The 16,163-nt window shown below is 43.4% G+C and overlaps 1 protein-coding gene across 2 annotated transcripts in view; it reads left to right on the forward strand.

The window, feature by feature from the left end:
• Positions 1-16,163, forward strand: part of Lmtk2 (lemur tyrosine kinase 2) — a 90,632-nt gene that overhangs the window by 21,436 nt on the left and 53,033 nt on the right. For both annotated transcript variants that reach the window (XM_038346001.1, XM_038346002.1), the window contains exons 2-3: positions 4,920-5,044; positions 9,957-10,101. In XM_038346001.1, the coding sequence (XP_038201929.1) occupies positions 4,920-5,044; positions 9,957-10,101 (270 nt within the window). The remainder of the gene's footprint in view (positions 1-4,919; positions 5,045-9,956; positions 10,102-16,163) is intronic.

A 16,163-nucleotide genomic window follows, 5' to 3' on the forward strand; every position in this document is an offset into this window, starting at 1 on the left:
AGGCTGGTGATGATGCATTGAGTAAGGGCTTTCTCCATACAACTCTTAACAGTCTGAGTTTGATCCCTAGAACTCACAGTGAAGAAGAAGAGAACAAACTCCCAAAAGGCCTCCCACACAGATACACATAATAATAAATTTAAAAAATTAGGTCTCAGTATTTTAATTAAGTTTGATTTTGTGTTGGGCTATGTTGGTAAACTATATTGGGATGCATGTGGCTGCAGATTTTGGGTTGGGATATGTCTGTTTAGAGTTTAGGGGCTGGTGAAGCAGCTTCTCTGAGTAGTCACCCATGCCAGGGTGGGCTTTTGATGAAGCAGCGTGAGTCACCCGTAATTGTGAAAATAATCCCAAGGAACTCAGTGGGAGCCTTTTTTTACTGGCTCAGCAGGTAATTGCTTACTGCTCAAGCCTGGGTGACCTGAATTTTTCCCAGGAACATGTAAGGTGGAGAGAAACTGACTCTGTCAAGTTATGCTACTAACCTCCATAGGTGTACCCCACAGAGATACATCATTTGTGTACACACAAATTTTTTTTTAAGACAATTCATTGGTTTTCTCAAGCTCGACTTGAGTGAGGGAATTCTGTGATTGTGTGTTGATTGCCCTTCCTGGGTTGTAAACAGCATCTAGCCTGTTAACTACCTGGCAAATATGAGGAAATTCTCCTTATAGAATTCTATCAGCTGGGAACCAAAGGAGGAGTGACAGAAAGAGAATCTGTATGAGCCCCAGGGATTTGGACATTGGTCATCAATTTCTTTTTACCTGTGACCCTTTAAAACTGACTCCCAGGCAATTCTAGTTAATTACACAAGCGCACAGGTTTCATTGGAGGTTCTGGGCACCATGATCGGATAATTGGCTGGATTTATAATGGCTAAATTAATAGGCAGGTAGCAGCTCCTGACCTACTATAAGTCATTACTGGGAAATTACCGCCCTTCTCAAATTACCTGTCTCTAAAGCAAATAGTAGGTACCCATCTACCTCATAGAGTTCCTCAGGTTTTCTGCTTAGTAAGTCAAGTACTAGATAGCTATTAGAGTGCTTTGAAAACTGTGGAATCAAACGCAGTGGAATGTGCTTTCGAGATACCAGGTGTTTTTAAATAGTGTCTTGGGGGAAGTACATTAAGGAACCCAAGCCCCTCATTATCTTCCTCTGTGGAGCCGAGGGAGCTGTCTGAGGGTATGGTGACATGCCTGTCACTGTTGATGTTTTTTTTTTTTTTTTTTTTTTATTATAGCAGATGATTGCTGAATTGTGCATTGCTGTAGGCAGATCATGTTAAAGAGAAACTGGCTTAATAGTTTCCTGACAGTTGCAGCCAGAAGCCTTTTTGAGGCTGGGTTTCTGGTTTAACCACTAGGGCCTGGGGATTTCAGTTGTGGTTCTTGCTTCTAGAATTTACTTCCTCTCTGTGGTTTGAGCAAACCCAGCTCACCTTCTAGTCTAAGGCTTCATTTCCTCATTTTATGGGAGTTTTTTCCTTTACCAGTATGAGGGTGGAAGGCCTGAGCTTGATCCCCAGAATCTATATAAAGTGGAGTACAGCATTGAACCAGTGTAATCCCAGTAATGGCAAGTTGGGACCTGGAGACTCTATTCCTGGAGCTCCCTGGGCAGCTAGCCTGTCTTACTTGGTGAAGTTCTAGGTAAGGGAGAGTTTGAGGATCACCGAGATAACCTGCACACACACATGCACATGTACACTGGCATACATTTGTGCACCGACCAATAACATGTACACACACACACCCCAAAAAGGAAAGGAAAACAAGAAAGTCCATAAGAAGGTAGGTGAGGTAGGGCAGGACTTGTTAACATGAGTACGTCTTTTCATGCCTGCTTAATGACTCACAGAAGACCAGTGTGTGAATCAAATCATTGGGCCAGCCTTCAGGCAGCCCTGTGATCCAGTTTTATAAGAAATAGGTTAGTGTTTGAAAATTAAAAGAGAAGATAATGATACCATCTTTGTGGAGTTTAGAAACCCTTAGGCGGTGGTGAGCTCAGGTTAAAGTACACCAGGATTTTGTAAGTGTAAATGGTAAACCTTGTGCCAGGCATGGCGGCACACACCGTAGTACCACACAGAGGCAGGCAGAGCTCTGTGAGTTCTAGACCAGCCAGGGCCATATACTGGCATAAAAACCCAAAGAAATTTAACCTCATGGAGGCTTTAGATCTGTGGTGTCTAGGAAGGGTGGGGACATGTTCTTAACACTTGGCCTCCAGTGCTGCTTTCCCACCACAGGCTCTGGGCATATCAGTTTCCTTATCTAAGATGAGGAGCTGGTCCAGTTACATCAGGTGTTGTGCCAATCAGATGAAATAATGCTGTGTTTTATCAAATCTCAGATGCAGTCAATTACAAACCACACCTTTCCTTTTGTACTGTTACAAAGAATGCTGCCGGTTAAACCAACTTGGTTTCAGGTGTAATGTACTCAAAATTCAGAGATGTTCAAATGTAGTGGGCAAGCTGGACATAATAGTGCAAATCTATAATTCTGACACCCAGGATGCTGAGGAAGAAGGATTGAAAGCTTGAGGTCAGCCTTGGTTATTTTGTAAGACCCTATCTGGACAAAAAGGGGAGGGTGGCAGGGAAGATGGTCCAGTAGCTTTTAAAGCACTTGTTTAAAGAACTCAAGAAAGAGGCCTGGAGTTTGGATTTCCTGAATCCATGTGAGCACCAGGTGTTCATCAAGCAGACCTCAAGGTGGGTTGAGGTAACTAGCCATGTCAGTGAGCTCTGGGTTTGATTGAGAGATCCTTCTGTGAAAGGATGAGATGAAAAGGTGATGGAGGGAGATTGCTGATGTTAGCCTCCGACCTTCACTAGCACGTGTACACACACAAGAACCTGCACATGCTTACGCAGAAAAAAAATGTGGGTTGGGCAGTGGTGGTGCACACCTTTAATCCCAGCACTTGGGAGTCAGAGACAAGCGGATCTCTTGTGAGTTCGAGGCCAATCTGGTCTACAGAGGGAGTTCTGGGACAGGTCCCAGAAGCTACAGAGAAACCCTGGCTTGAAAAAAAACAAACAAACAAATGGTGGACAAACCATGTGTTTTGCGGGGGGGGGGGTGTTTTGACGGAGTTTCTCTGTGTAACAGCACTAGCTGTTCTGGAGCTTGCTTTGTAGACTGGACTCATAGATCCACTTGCCTCTGCCTCCCAAGTACTGGGATTAAAGGTGCCACCACCCCCAGTTGACAAACCATGTTTTTAAAATCAGTAAAATCTGACATAATGACATAATTGACAGCTGTACAATTCTCTAGGGTTATATATGATCTTTATTATGTGCATCCAAGGGATGAGATGGAGTTATTAAGAATAAATAATCACTGGCGTGTATGGGGAATTGGCTCAGTCAGTAAAATGCTTTCTGAGTGAGCATTAAGGACCTGGATTTGACCCCTAGTACCTATGCACCAAAGCTAGATGCTGTGCTACACAGAACAGTGCCAGTGCTGGGGTGGCAGAAGTAGGTAGATCACTGGGGCTTGCTGACCAGCCATTCCAGAACTTAGTGGGATCCAGGTTCAGAGAGAGATCTTGTGTCAAAATATATATGGTTAAAGGCTGAACCTGATAGCACATGCCTTTAGTCTTAATACTCAGTAGGCAGAGGCAGGATTTCTGTGAGTTCGAAGTCAGTTTGATCTATTTTCAGTGAGTTCCAGGGCATAATTGATGCCTATTTGGAAAAAAAAAAGGATTTATTTTTATTTTATTTGTATGGGTGTTCTACCTGAATGTGTATATGTAGACTGTGTGGATGCAATGCCTCAGAGGATCCCCTGGAACTAGATGGTTGTTAGCCTCCATTAGGTCCTAGGAATCAAACCCAGTTCTTTGGCAAAAAAAAAAAAAAAAAAAAAAAAAAGCCAGTTTTCTTTCTTAAAGAATTATTTATTTATTTATTTATTTATTTATTTATTTATTTATTTATTTAACAGTGTTCTGTCTGCATGTGTCTTATAGGCCGGAACAGGGCATCACATTTTATTACGGGTGCATGTGATTGCTGGGAATTGAACTCAGGACTTCTGGAAGGGTAGTCAGTGTTCTTAATCCCCTGAGTCCTTCCTCCAGCCTTTATAGTAGATTCTCGACAAACCTTGATGATACACCAATTCCTAAGCACGTCCTGGCTGGGAGGGGGCATCAGTATTGCTTTTACAAATAGACTTTGGTTATTGAAAATGAACTTAGTCCCTGTTTGCAGTTCATTTTAGACCTCAGATTTTCATCAATGGATATGCACTGGGCTTTCGATCTACTCAGAAGGCATGTAGACTAGAAGGGGCCACATGGTGACAAGACACCCTGGATCACATGCCCAAAGTTTATGCCACCCGGAACAAGTCCTGTGCCTCTGATGTGCTGCAAGTGTAGGAGTCGAGGCATTCCCGATTCTGTGCTGTTTTAGATTCTTCCCAAATATCTGTAATCATTCCATGGGCTTGGGAACATTAGGCCACCCAGGTTGAGAGACATACCACACATAACTGATCTACTCTCCAAAAGTGTCAGGAAGACTGAGAAACTGTCAGAAATTGGAAGAGACTAGGAGACAATTCAAAGAAAATTGAAGCTCGACTCAACCTATCTACCAGTTTTGTCCTCTGACTGGGACAGTGCCATGCAGATGTAAGATCTGAGCATCAGTGAAGCTCAGCAAAAGGGCTGGAACTGTTTTCTCTGTAGTGCCTCTCCAAATCTACTGTTGTTTTAAAATACAAAGTTGGCTTGGCCAGTACTTGGCTTCTCCTAGAGTGGTGAAGCAATATTTTTTGTGAGCCTTGGTTTCATTTATATCTAGAAGAAAGGAGTTGGTTTAGTCAATTAATGCTGACTTAGGAATTCTATTTAACATAATTTCTGTCTTTTCAGGGGAAGCACCTGTTGCAGAAGTTCCTTCCCTGTTTCTGATCCTGTCGGTGTGCAGTTTAATGATACTGATAGTGTTAATTGCAAACTGTGTTTCCTGCTGTAAGGACCCAGAAATAGACTTTAAGGTGAGCATAGATGGCGTGAACATTTAAAATCATTTGCTGATTTTAAAATGATGTGTGTGTGTGTGTGTGTATAAGCATGTACAAGCATGTGTTCACATGCACAGGTGAGTATACCTGGAAGCCAGACTACAACCTAAGGTACCGCCTCATTAACACCCTTTTGAGACAGGATCTCTCACTGGCCTAGAGTTGGCTGAGTAGCCTGGATTGGCTGGTGTAGAAGGAATGGCCATCAAACCCCAGGAGTCTGTCTTTTACCTCCCTAGTGCTGGACCTTGCAGCCACATCCAGTATTTTTACATGTTGGGAGACTGAACTCAGGTCCTCTTCATGTGTATAAGGCAAGCAATCTACTGACTGAGTCATTTCCCCAGCCTTAAAACATCTGATACATTGCTATGAATCACATTTTCTTGGGAGCAAGGGTCACTGGACTCTTCTTTTCCTGCTCTGTATATAACAAAACATTGTGGGCCACACAATCTGTTATACCTTTTCATCCTCCACCCTGCCATTGTAGTGCTGTATCAATGACAGGTGCTTTGTTAACAAATGGACCTGGTTTTGTGCCAACAGAATTTGATTGACAAAAGTAGCTGGCTTGGAATTGGCCTATCAACTATATAGTTTGCCAGCCCTGCCTTAGGGAGTCTGTGTGTGTGTGTGTGTGTGTGTGTGTGTGTGTGTGTGTGTGTGTACATGTATGTGCAAGTACATTTTCCTATGTGTGCATGTATATATAGAGGCCAGAAGTCAACCTTATAGGTTGTTTTTTGGGAGCCATCCCAAGTTGTTGTTTGTTTTGTTTTGTTTTGTTTTGTTTTTTTGAGACAGGGTCTCTTATTGGAACTGGAGCTCATGGATAAGGCTAGGGTGACTAGCTAGTGACTCCCAGGATTCTGCCTGTCTTCACTTCCTTACCAGTAGGATTATAAGTGTGCACCACCATGTCTTGGTTTTGTTTTGGTTTGGTTTTGGTTTTTGGTTTTTCAAGACAAGGTTTCTCTGTGTTGCCCTGACTCTCCTGGAACTCACTACATAGACCAGGCTGACCTTGAACGCAGAGATTTGCCTACTTCTGCCTCCCGAGTGCTGGGACTAAAGGTGTGCACCACCACTGCCAGGTTTATATCTGGCTTTCTACATAAGCACTGGGAATTGAACTCAGGTCTTTATGCTTTTGCAAAGCAAGCAGTTTACCAACCAAGCTATCTTCCCAGCCTTCTTGGAACCTCTTCGACACTTATTGGTGGTGTTTCTTGGGTTTTTGCTTAAATAAAGAACAGTGTGTGGTGCTCGAATTTATTTATTTATAGTCTGTCTGCACAGAAGATCAAGCAGGTTTTGGTTTCTTTCAGGCTTTTGTATAAGCTGGCAAATTTGTGATCATCAGATCACCAAAGCAAAGGGGTTTCCTCAGTGTTTTGTATATGAGGAAGGGTACTGGAAACCTCAAGTTTGTCTCTAAACCTTGATTCCCTAAAGAGAACAGCACTTCCTACTAGGATACTTCCTATCTATAGTCAGTGTAACAGAGGATCTGGCATAGTAGTGACAGATGGATGGGATTTACCAGCAGATCAACTGGGAACTCTTTCTAGAAATTATTGCCCATGTGTTGACACATTAGGGCCTCACAACATTTGTTTACAAGAGTATATAAGCTAAGTATGATGGTTGCACGAATGTAATCCCAGCACATGGGAAGCTGAAGGGGAGGATTGCTAGTTCTAGGACAGCCTGTCTCAAAACACTTTCACAGCCAGCACTAAATTTATGGACTGAGCTCTCTCTCCAGACCCCCACATGTCATTTTTATTCTGTGCTTTCTTCACTTGGAGTCTATGGTGCCTCTGAGGAGATAGGGAAGTACATTGTTTTCCTGGCTCAATGCTTTGCCTTGCACAGAAAACTAAATGCAGGGGAGACCTGTAGAGAATCCTCAGTCCAGACCACAGTCTGCGGTAGTAGTGGCCTGTGGACACCTGTGGGCTTTCTGCATCAACACCCTGCCCCCAAGGCTCACGTCAATGCACACATTTCTGTGGGAACTTCCTGACTTCCCTGTTGAGAGCACAGCAATAGACAGAGAATCTGTATCCCCTGGCCATCAGTCCTGCCATTGGACTTTGCACAGAAACCTGGCCACTTGGGGACAAAGATAAAAGTCTGATGGGGTTGCTGATACTGAAGTCTGGCGTCTTATGTTTCCAGATACCTCATCCTCGCCTTAGATTGATCTGGGTTTTTGAATGTGAGTATTCACAAGGGAGCCAATTGTGATGCAGCTCAGAGTCTGGGAATGTACATCACTTTGCAGCTGCCCCATGACTGATGCAAGACTGCAGTGTGTTGAGCTCTCCAGCTTCAGAGTCTGTGACTGAATGAGTATTTATTGATTTTGATAGCATGTTGGTTGGTATCTTTTAGACTTAGAGCCCCTCAGTTGCAGGGGCTGAGTAGCCCTGGGGAAGGCATTTACAGATCAGGAAGCAATTTGGCCTTATCTCAGTATTTTATTATTATTATTATTACACAGTATCATCTCTCTGAATCTTTAGAGTCTACTGGCATATCTATTGGTATATCATAATTGCTGCCAAATTTTAAGTGGCATTTTTAAAGTATGATGGATGAAGGCCTTTTAATAAGAGAGGGTTTATGAACTGGGAACTGGGAAGACGGTTTGGTGGGTAAAGCAGCTGCTGTGTAAGCATGAGGACCTGAGTTCAAATCATCAGAACTTGTGTAAAGCCAAATACACTAATACATGTGTCTGTGATCCCCGTGTCCCTATGGGGAGATAGAGGACCAGCTAGCCTGGCGTATACAGTAGAGGACAGCAGAGACCCTGTCTCAGCAATAGAAGGCAAAGGCCAACACCCAAGCTTGTCCTGACCCACCTGCCACAGACACAAAAATGGGACAGTTTTTTCTTCCTCTTTTCCTTTATTTACCTTCCTTCCTTCCTTCCTTCCTTCCTTCCTTCCTTCCTTCCTTCCTTCCTCCCTCCCTCCCTCCCTCCCTCCCTCCCTCCCTCCCTCCCTCCCTTCCTTCCTTCCTTTTGAATGAAATCTCATGTAACCCCTAGTGGTCTTGAGCTCCTGCCCCTCCTCCCACTTCCCAAGTGTTGTAAGTCATCACACCCAGCTTTCTTTCCCTTTTGAGCCTGTGTCTGTCTCAGCCTGCACCTGAGGCTGGCCTTGACTAAAGATGCGCTGGCTCAACCAATGCTGCAACACCACACCCGACGCTGACTCTCACATATTGAACGTTCAGAGCCTCATTTTCCTGCATGCAGGCAGCAGCGATGTCCAGTGCCTGAGAGTGTCTGCTCACGTCAGAAGTCTCCCTTTACTATTTGTAGTTTTTCTCGTAGTGGGTGGGTCGCTAAGGGAATGTGACAGAAAAGGAAAGTGAGAAGGGTGAGAGCAGAAAAATGGAAGAGTTTTGTTCACGGGTCTGTTCTGTTTCTGTTCTGGTGCTTCAAGGGACGCCACTTGATAATTATCTGAAGCAAGTATTGGCTTGTTAAATTCTTCTGGGCCGCCAAAGGGCACCCAGCCACAGGGATGAAAATAGGAAGGGTCAAGATAGCCCATCCAAGTCACTGCAGGTTCTTGAAGCTTGGTAGGTGTAGTCTCAGCTGGTTTTGTTTTGTGGTGCTGGGATGAAACCCAACCTCTGCCACATGCTAGGCTAGTGCAGTACCACTGACTCAAGCCCCCCCCCCCTCTTTTTTTTACTGTATGGTATTCATTTATTCTGAGACTTATTAAGTTGGCCAGACTGGCCTTGAATTTACTCCATAATGGAGACTGGCCTTGAACTTTCAGATTCTGCCTAGGTCTCCTGAGTAACTGGGATCACAAGGCATGTGCTACCACACCCACCTTCTGGTGTCATTTTTTTTTTAAATCAGGGTACTTTTATTTTTAACAGTGTGTGTGTGTGTGTGCGCGCGCGCGCGCGCGCGCGTGCGTGCGTGCACAAGCACATTTGAAAAGCCAGCTGTTAATGCTGTGGGGACTGAGAACCGAACCCAGATTCCCTACAAGAACAAGTGCTCTTGCTGGGCGGTGGTGGTGCACACCTTTAATTCCAGAACTCAGAAGGCAGAGACAGGTGACTCTCTGTGAGTTCAAGACCAGCCTGGTCTACAGAGAGAGTTCTAGGGCAGGCTCCAAAGCTACAGAGAAACTCTCTGTGTCCAAAAACTTGAGGGGGAGGGAGGGAAGAAAAGAACAAATGCTTTTAACCCCTACTTAACCATATCCTCATTCACTTAAATATCTGAGTTTTCTAGCTCTTTATTTTAGTAGGAATCACATTGCAATTAGAAGTGCAATTAGAAAATTTTCGAATAAAATTAACTTTGATCCAGTTTGTAAAGAGATTTGTGAAAGTAAATAATGATTTTTTTTAAAAAAAATTGTTTAATCTCTTAACAATTTTTGGTCTTTTCAGTCCTTGAAACTTTTAAGCCTGGGCAAGAATTTCCATGTTAAGGTCTGTGGGCATCTTTAGAAATTTTTGTTTTTAACTTTAAACTGTCAGTTTAGAAAATTACATAAAATATTTATTTCTTTAAAATTTTACTTATTGTTCCAGATATGGAGGTGCATGCCTGCTGTCCTAGCACTTGGGGAGTAGAGCGGGAGTATCAGGAGCTGTAGGATAGCCAGGACACAAGAGACCAGACTGAAAAACTAAGCAGAACAAGAAGGAAAGCATCTTATTATTCTGTCTTTTTGAGTTAGTGAGCATAATTACTTGTGCTTTTTACTAGAAGTAAATATAAATTGGATAAAACTATGGCAGCGTATTCCAAATGAGTTAGTAAAATGCTCCTTGTTTCAGCTTTCAAAGCCTGCTTTCATATGCTCTTTTTTTTTTTTTTTTTTGATTTTAGGAATTTGAAGATAATTTTGATGATGAGATAGATTTCACACCACCAGCAGAAGACACCCCCTCTGTCCAGTCCCCAGCAGAGGTCTTCACACTCTCAGTGCCAAATATTTCACTTCCAGCTCCATCCCAGTTCCAGTCTTCTGTGGGTAAGACCTTCTGTCTTCGTGCCAGATGTCCATGAGAGCTGTTTCTAGGCTTTGAGTGTATAGAAGCCATGCTGTGCGCGTGTGCACACGTGTGTGTTTGTGTGTGTGTGTGTGTGCGCGTGCATGCTGCCCATCTCTTCTTCTGCTTGTCTGTTTTTCTTCTTCTCCTGGTGACACTGCATCGTCATAGTCAGACTCATCCTGCAAAAGCTGTTGCTTTCTGAATTCTTCCTGAAATATTGGAATGGTGGCTGGGGGTGCAGCTCAATTGTTAGAGTGCTTGCTTAGCATACACAAAACCCTGGGTTCTATCTCCAGCACTGTATAACTAGGTAGGCGTAGCAAGTGCCTATGATCCTGGCACTTGGGAGGTGGAGGCAGGAAGATCAGGAGTCATCATAGGCTACACAAAACCCTTTCTTTAAAAAAATGTGAAAAGCACCAGGCAGTGGTGGCATGTGCCTTCAATTCCAGTACTTGGGAGGCAGAGACGGTGGATCTCAGTGAGTTCAAGGCTAGTCTGATCTACAAAGAGAGTTTCAGAACAGCTAAGACTTTATACAGAGAAACCCTGTCTTGAACAAACAAAACAAAAATACATAAAAAGCAAAAAGGCTCATGTGCTGTCTCTGGTAGGCTGGTTTCTCTAACCAACACTACTTAATCTTGACGAGGAAAGGGTGCTGCCTGATTTAGGAGGGCCATCTTGAGATGTACTAATTGGACTGGCTTTTTTTCATAGGGTTCTTTAGATAGAATGATTTGATGAAATTTTATTTCCTGTTATAATGTAGGGTTTTCCCTATTTTCAAGAAGTAGGGTTTTCCAAAACTGTAAAAGGAAGATTGTTTAAGTCTGTGCAGCTACTAACCCTGCCTTTTGTGGTACCCATTGCACTGTGGGATATGTTTAGGGCAGTATAAACCCAGGTTTATCCTCCTGCAGGCATTTGTTTTAGTTACTATTCTATTGCCTTGAAGAGACACTGTGACCAAATCACGGTGTTTAATTTGGGGCTTGCCTGCAGTTTCAGAGGGTGAGTCCATGATCATCATGGGAGCATGGCAACAGACAGAAACAGTAATTATGAAATTATATCCTGATCTAAAAGAAAGTTGGAGGCAAAGAGAGGAGAGAGATTGGGCCTCACATAGACTTTTGAAACCTCGGAGCCCACCTCCAATGTCAAACCTCCTTCAGCAAGGCCACACCTGCTATTTTTTTCCAAAACAGTTCCACCAACTGGGGCTCAGTCATTCAAACATAGGAGCCTGTGGAGTGGGGGTGGGGACATTCTCGTTCAGACCACCACAGCATGTGGTGACTAAAAGAAAAAGTAAGCTAGGTAGAGCTGGTGACGCACATCTTTAATACCAGCCCTCTGGAGGCAGAGGCAAGGGAATCTCTGAGTTCAAGACAAGTGTGGTCGTGGTCTTGTGAGTTCCAGGACATCAAAAGAAAGAAAGGAAGGGAGGGGAGGAATAAAGAAAGTAAGCTAAAACATGGCACTCAGGGGAGATGGCTCAGTGAGCAAAGTGCTTATTGTGGAAAAATAAAGACCTAAGAGCAGGTTCCACAGCACCACATAAAAGCCAGGCGTGGGGTTTGGAGCTTGCTGGCTCTCCAGCCTAGCCAAGTCAGTGAGCTTCAGGTTCAGTGAGAGAGCCTGTTTCAGAAAATAAAAGTGGAGAGTTGCAGAGGATCCAATGGCCTCTTTGGATATCCAGAGGCACCAGGCATCCTTGTGGTGCACATACATACATGCAGGCAAAACACTCAGATACATAAATAAATAATTCAAAACAACTTTTAAATGGCATATAGTATATTTAAGTTCTCTAGTAATACTTAACTGTAGGCATCAATCAAAATGGTGTTGGAAAGGACTCCAGGGATTCCTTGGATAGCTTAAGCTTAAATAGAAACGCTTCAGCTTGTTTATGTCATTGTTCACTTTTTTCTACTAAGGAAAGCCATGGGTTACTCAGTACATCTTAGTTTCAGGCAGTAGAATCCTAACTCAGATGAACACTGGTGGAAGAGAGACCAGACTATGGGAGGAAAGACGATGGAGGTGATCTTGGAAATCGCCTAATCCAGGGCCTCCGGATCCAGTCAGAGTTTTATCGTCTTTGCCTGTCAGTTCCATCTCTCAGGATGACTGCTGAGAATTCCAGATCCGTATCTTTGCAGTTTCACTCTTTAGGGACCAGAAAGAACCACCTTAGAAAGGCATTCTGGGTGTCTTCAACCACACGCAAAAACACCACTTTGGAGAGTGGAGACAGATAAGAGACCAACAGCTTCCCTTCAAGCTGTAGGGATGATTAGGAGCACAAACAGACACGGGCATGAAAGAAAGTACAGTGAGCCAGGCAGCCATACCTTTTCTTTCTTGAAGCCTCCTTGATGTCCTTCTTGGAGCTGTGGAGATGACCCAGTAGGGAAATGGCTCACTGCTGTACAAGTATGGACCTGAGGTTGGGTCTCCCACTTCCATGTAAAAGACAGGGTCGGATGTAAAAGATAGGGACAGCCCTGTTAGCCCTGGGGTCATTGAGAGATTCTGTTTCAAAAACTGAGGTTGAGCACAACAGAGGAAAACACCTGGCATTGGCCTTTGACCTACACACAGCACATGCACATGGGCGTGCATGCAAACACAAATACAGGTGTGTGCTATAGACAGCTCCCCTCAGATATATCAGTAAATAAACTTCAAATAGCAAGAAATTATTTTATGTTTCTTTACTTAGAATACTCACAAGTTTTTTTTATCACTTGGGATATAAAAGGACTTACCATGCTCGGCACTAAGTCTAGATGCCACGAATGAAAGCATTGCCAAATCTGGTTCATACAATGAAATATTTAGTCAGTTTGAGATGGTAGGGAAAAAAACGTTCACACAAGTGAACAGATCCCTGGGGTTCACTGGCCAGTCAGCCTGGTCTACTTGACAAGCTTTAGATTAGTGAGACTCTCAAACTACAAGATACCTACAGAACGATACCAGAAGGTGTTCTTTGACTTCCACTTTCACACTTATGTGCTCACCCAGACGTGCACACAAAGTAACCATAAAAAAGTGCTGTGCCACTAGAACAAGTAAGCTGGGTGTGAAGGAGATGGTGGTGGAATAGAATTGAAGCATGCGCTTGCACACAGAGAGAACATCATTAATGATGGAATATCGACTTTTGGAAAGATGGTAACCAGGAGGAGGAAGAGGGTGTCCTAGGTAGTTTGGCGAGTAAGGGAAAGGACCCTGGTTGTCCCAGCTCCTCACTGTCAGTGCAGGCAGAGAGGGGAGCTTCCTGATAGTGCATCTGAGTGTGGACGTCCTTTATCTTCACCCAGCAGGTCCACCTCTAGTGCTTATCTTTAAGAACAACTGGGTAAGTTCAGTGCAAGATGTGCAAGGTGCGTCACTGTTGGGCAGTGCAGATGGAAGTATTGGGTAGTAGTTCGCTAAGTTACCTACCGGAAATACCAGCAGTGTCTGGTGTCTGTTTTATAGGTGAACTGTGTCTGGTTGTGAGAGATAATTTGTGAAATATGAAAGGTGTGTACCTGTTCACAAGCAAGTTTAGAAGCATTACCTATTTTTTCCTCTGTAGTGTGGGAATGGGAGTTTAATGATTTAGCTGGCCTCCATCTTGAAGATATCAGTGTGCACCTGTCTTCTGAATGCTGGAATTAAATAAAGGTGTGCACCATCACACCTGGCCATGTAAACCCAAAATATATTCTCTTGGTCCTGAAATCAAAGCATAGAAAAGCATTTATAATGAAATGTTCTTCTTTGTTTCTTATATATCTTTCCAGAAGTTTTTCTGGGGAGCGGGCAGTGGAGTGAGGAATATAGGGAACAATAACAACAAGATTTCACTTTGTGACCCAGGCTGTTCTTTTGCTTTAGCCTCCTAAGTGCTGGAATTAAAGGCATGCCCCACCACTGCCTGACTTCTAGTATTCTTTCTAATCCCACTTTACAAAGCAAGTATTTTGTTTCCTTTTTAGAATGCTTTTGTGTGTGTTGTTTGTTGTTTTGTTTTGTTTATTGTTTTGTTTTTGTTTTTTGAGGAAGGGTTTTTCTATCTAGCCCTGGCTGTCCTGGAATTCACTCTGTAGGCTGTCCTGGAACTCAGAGATCTGCCTGCCTCTACCTCCTGCTGGTATTAAAGGCATGTGCTACCACTTCCTGGTGTAGAAGACTAGTTTCAGGATAATAGCAAATCGAGGAGCTATAATGGTCTCTGGTATAGCTCTTCTTGCCCACTTGTATAACCCCACTCTTTGTTAGTTACCATGATAAATGTACTGTTTGGTATTGTGCTGTGTTATGCGTATGTTTGTGTGTTTGTCTGTCTGTCTTTGTGTGTGTAGTATATGTGCAGTGGGTTTAGCTATAGTATATGCTCCCCTATGTGCGGAGAATCACAAATCCATGCATGTACAGAGGGCAGAGGAGAATGTCAAGTGTCCCGTTGTATCACTCTCTGACCTACCCCTTGAGACCTGGAGCCAAGCTGACAACCAGCAAGCCCATTGCTCTTACTGTTTTTGTTCTTATAGCGCTGGGCACATTGGGGTCATGCCTGGATTTTTGTGTGGGTGCTGGGGATTTGAATTCAAGTCCTCAAGCTTGTGCAGCAAGTGTTCTCACTGAGCTGTCTCTTCCAGCTTCACACTGTACTTCTTTACAAATTTGCCAGTTGGGTAGTGCTTTTCTCATTACTATGACAAAGTGTCTGGCAAAAGCAGTGTGAGGAAGGAAGGATTTATTTGAGTTCAGTTTGAGGGTTCAGCCCATCATGGTGGGAAAGGTCCAGCAGCAGGAGTGAGGCGGCAGCTGCTCACACTGTTCCAAATTAGGAAAGTGATAAAAGCTGGAGCTCAGTTCCCTTCCCTTTGGATTCAGTCAGCCCACATTCAGAGTTTTCTCTCCTTAACTTAACCTTTCTGGAAATGTGTCAGAGACATGTCTTGGCACGTGTCTCCCAGGTGAGTCCAAAGCTGGTCAGCTTGACAGTGAAGATCAACCCTCACACCAGTATACCCTGAAGAGCTTTCCTTATCAATAAAAACATCTTGTTTATTCTTGCTTATAGTTTGTAGTACTTGTATTTTTGTATACTCTTAGCATAGTTTATCTAGCCAGTCTCCAATTGGTAGTTATTTTTGTTGTTTTTAATCTCAAACTATTAAAAAATCTTGTGGGTGGCCAAAGAGATAGCTCAGTGGTTAAGAGCACCTGCTATTCTTGCAGAGGACCTGAACTTGGTTGCTCGCACCTATGTTGGGTGACTTACTACTGCCTATAATTTTGGATCCAGGACATCTCATATCCCTGGATTCTGAGGGCAACCCCGATAGACACATAACTAAAGAGTAAGTAGGTGGGCAGGCAAGATGGCTCAGTGTGTAAAGGTGCTTGCTGCAAAGTTTGATGGACAACACGAGTTCAACCCTTGGAACCAACTCACACTCATGGTCCTCTGACCTCGGCATGCTTGCTGTGGTCTGTACAAACCTACCACTCTCCCTGCAGTAAACAAGCAAACAGATGAAGTTTAACAATTCCTCACTTGTGGAGGAGTTCCTTCTTAGAACTAAGTATCTGTGCTCACACCTTTGATAGATGTTGCCAGCTTACTCTTCAAGAGTTGTATATTCCTGCTAGTCAGGAGGGGATTTTTATGTTATTGTTAAGCTAAGGTAGTGTGAATTCCTATTATATTAGAATGTTATAAACTTAGTATGCTAACTATAATCTCCATGGTAACCACTAAAATAAAATCCAGTAAGGGATATCAAAGTGCTTCATTAAAAAACCCCGACAAATACAAGAAAAAGACTCTGAGGAACATGGCTCCTGGTTTTATCTACTTTATACATTTAAGTTTTTAGGTTTTTTTTTTTTTTTTGAGAAACACACACACACACACACACACACACACACACAGAGAGAGAGAGAGAGAGAGAGAGAGAGAGAGAGAGAGAGAGAGAGAGAGAGAGAGAGAGAGAGCGCGAGCTAGTTCATACATGCCTGTGGGTAA

Source organism: Arvicola amphibius, chromosome 10, assembly GCF_903992535.2.
Source record: "Arvicola amphibius chromosome 10, mArvAmp1.2, whole genome shotgun sequence".
NCBI classification, from domain to species: domain Eukaryota; kingdom Metazoa; phylum Chordata; class Mammalia; order Rodentia; family Cricetidae; genus Arvicola; species Arvicola amphibius.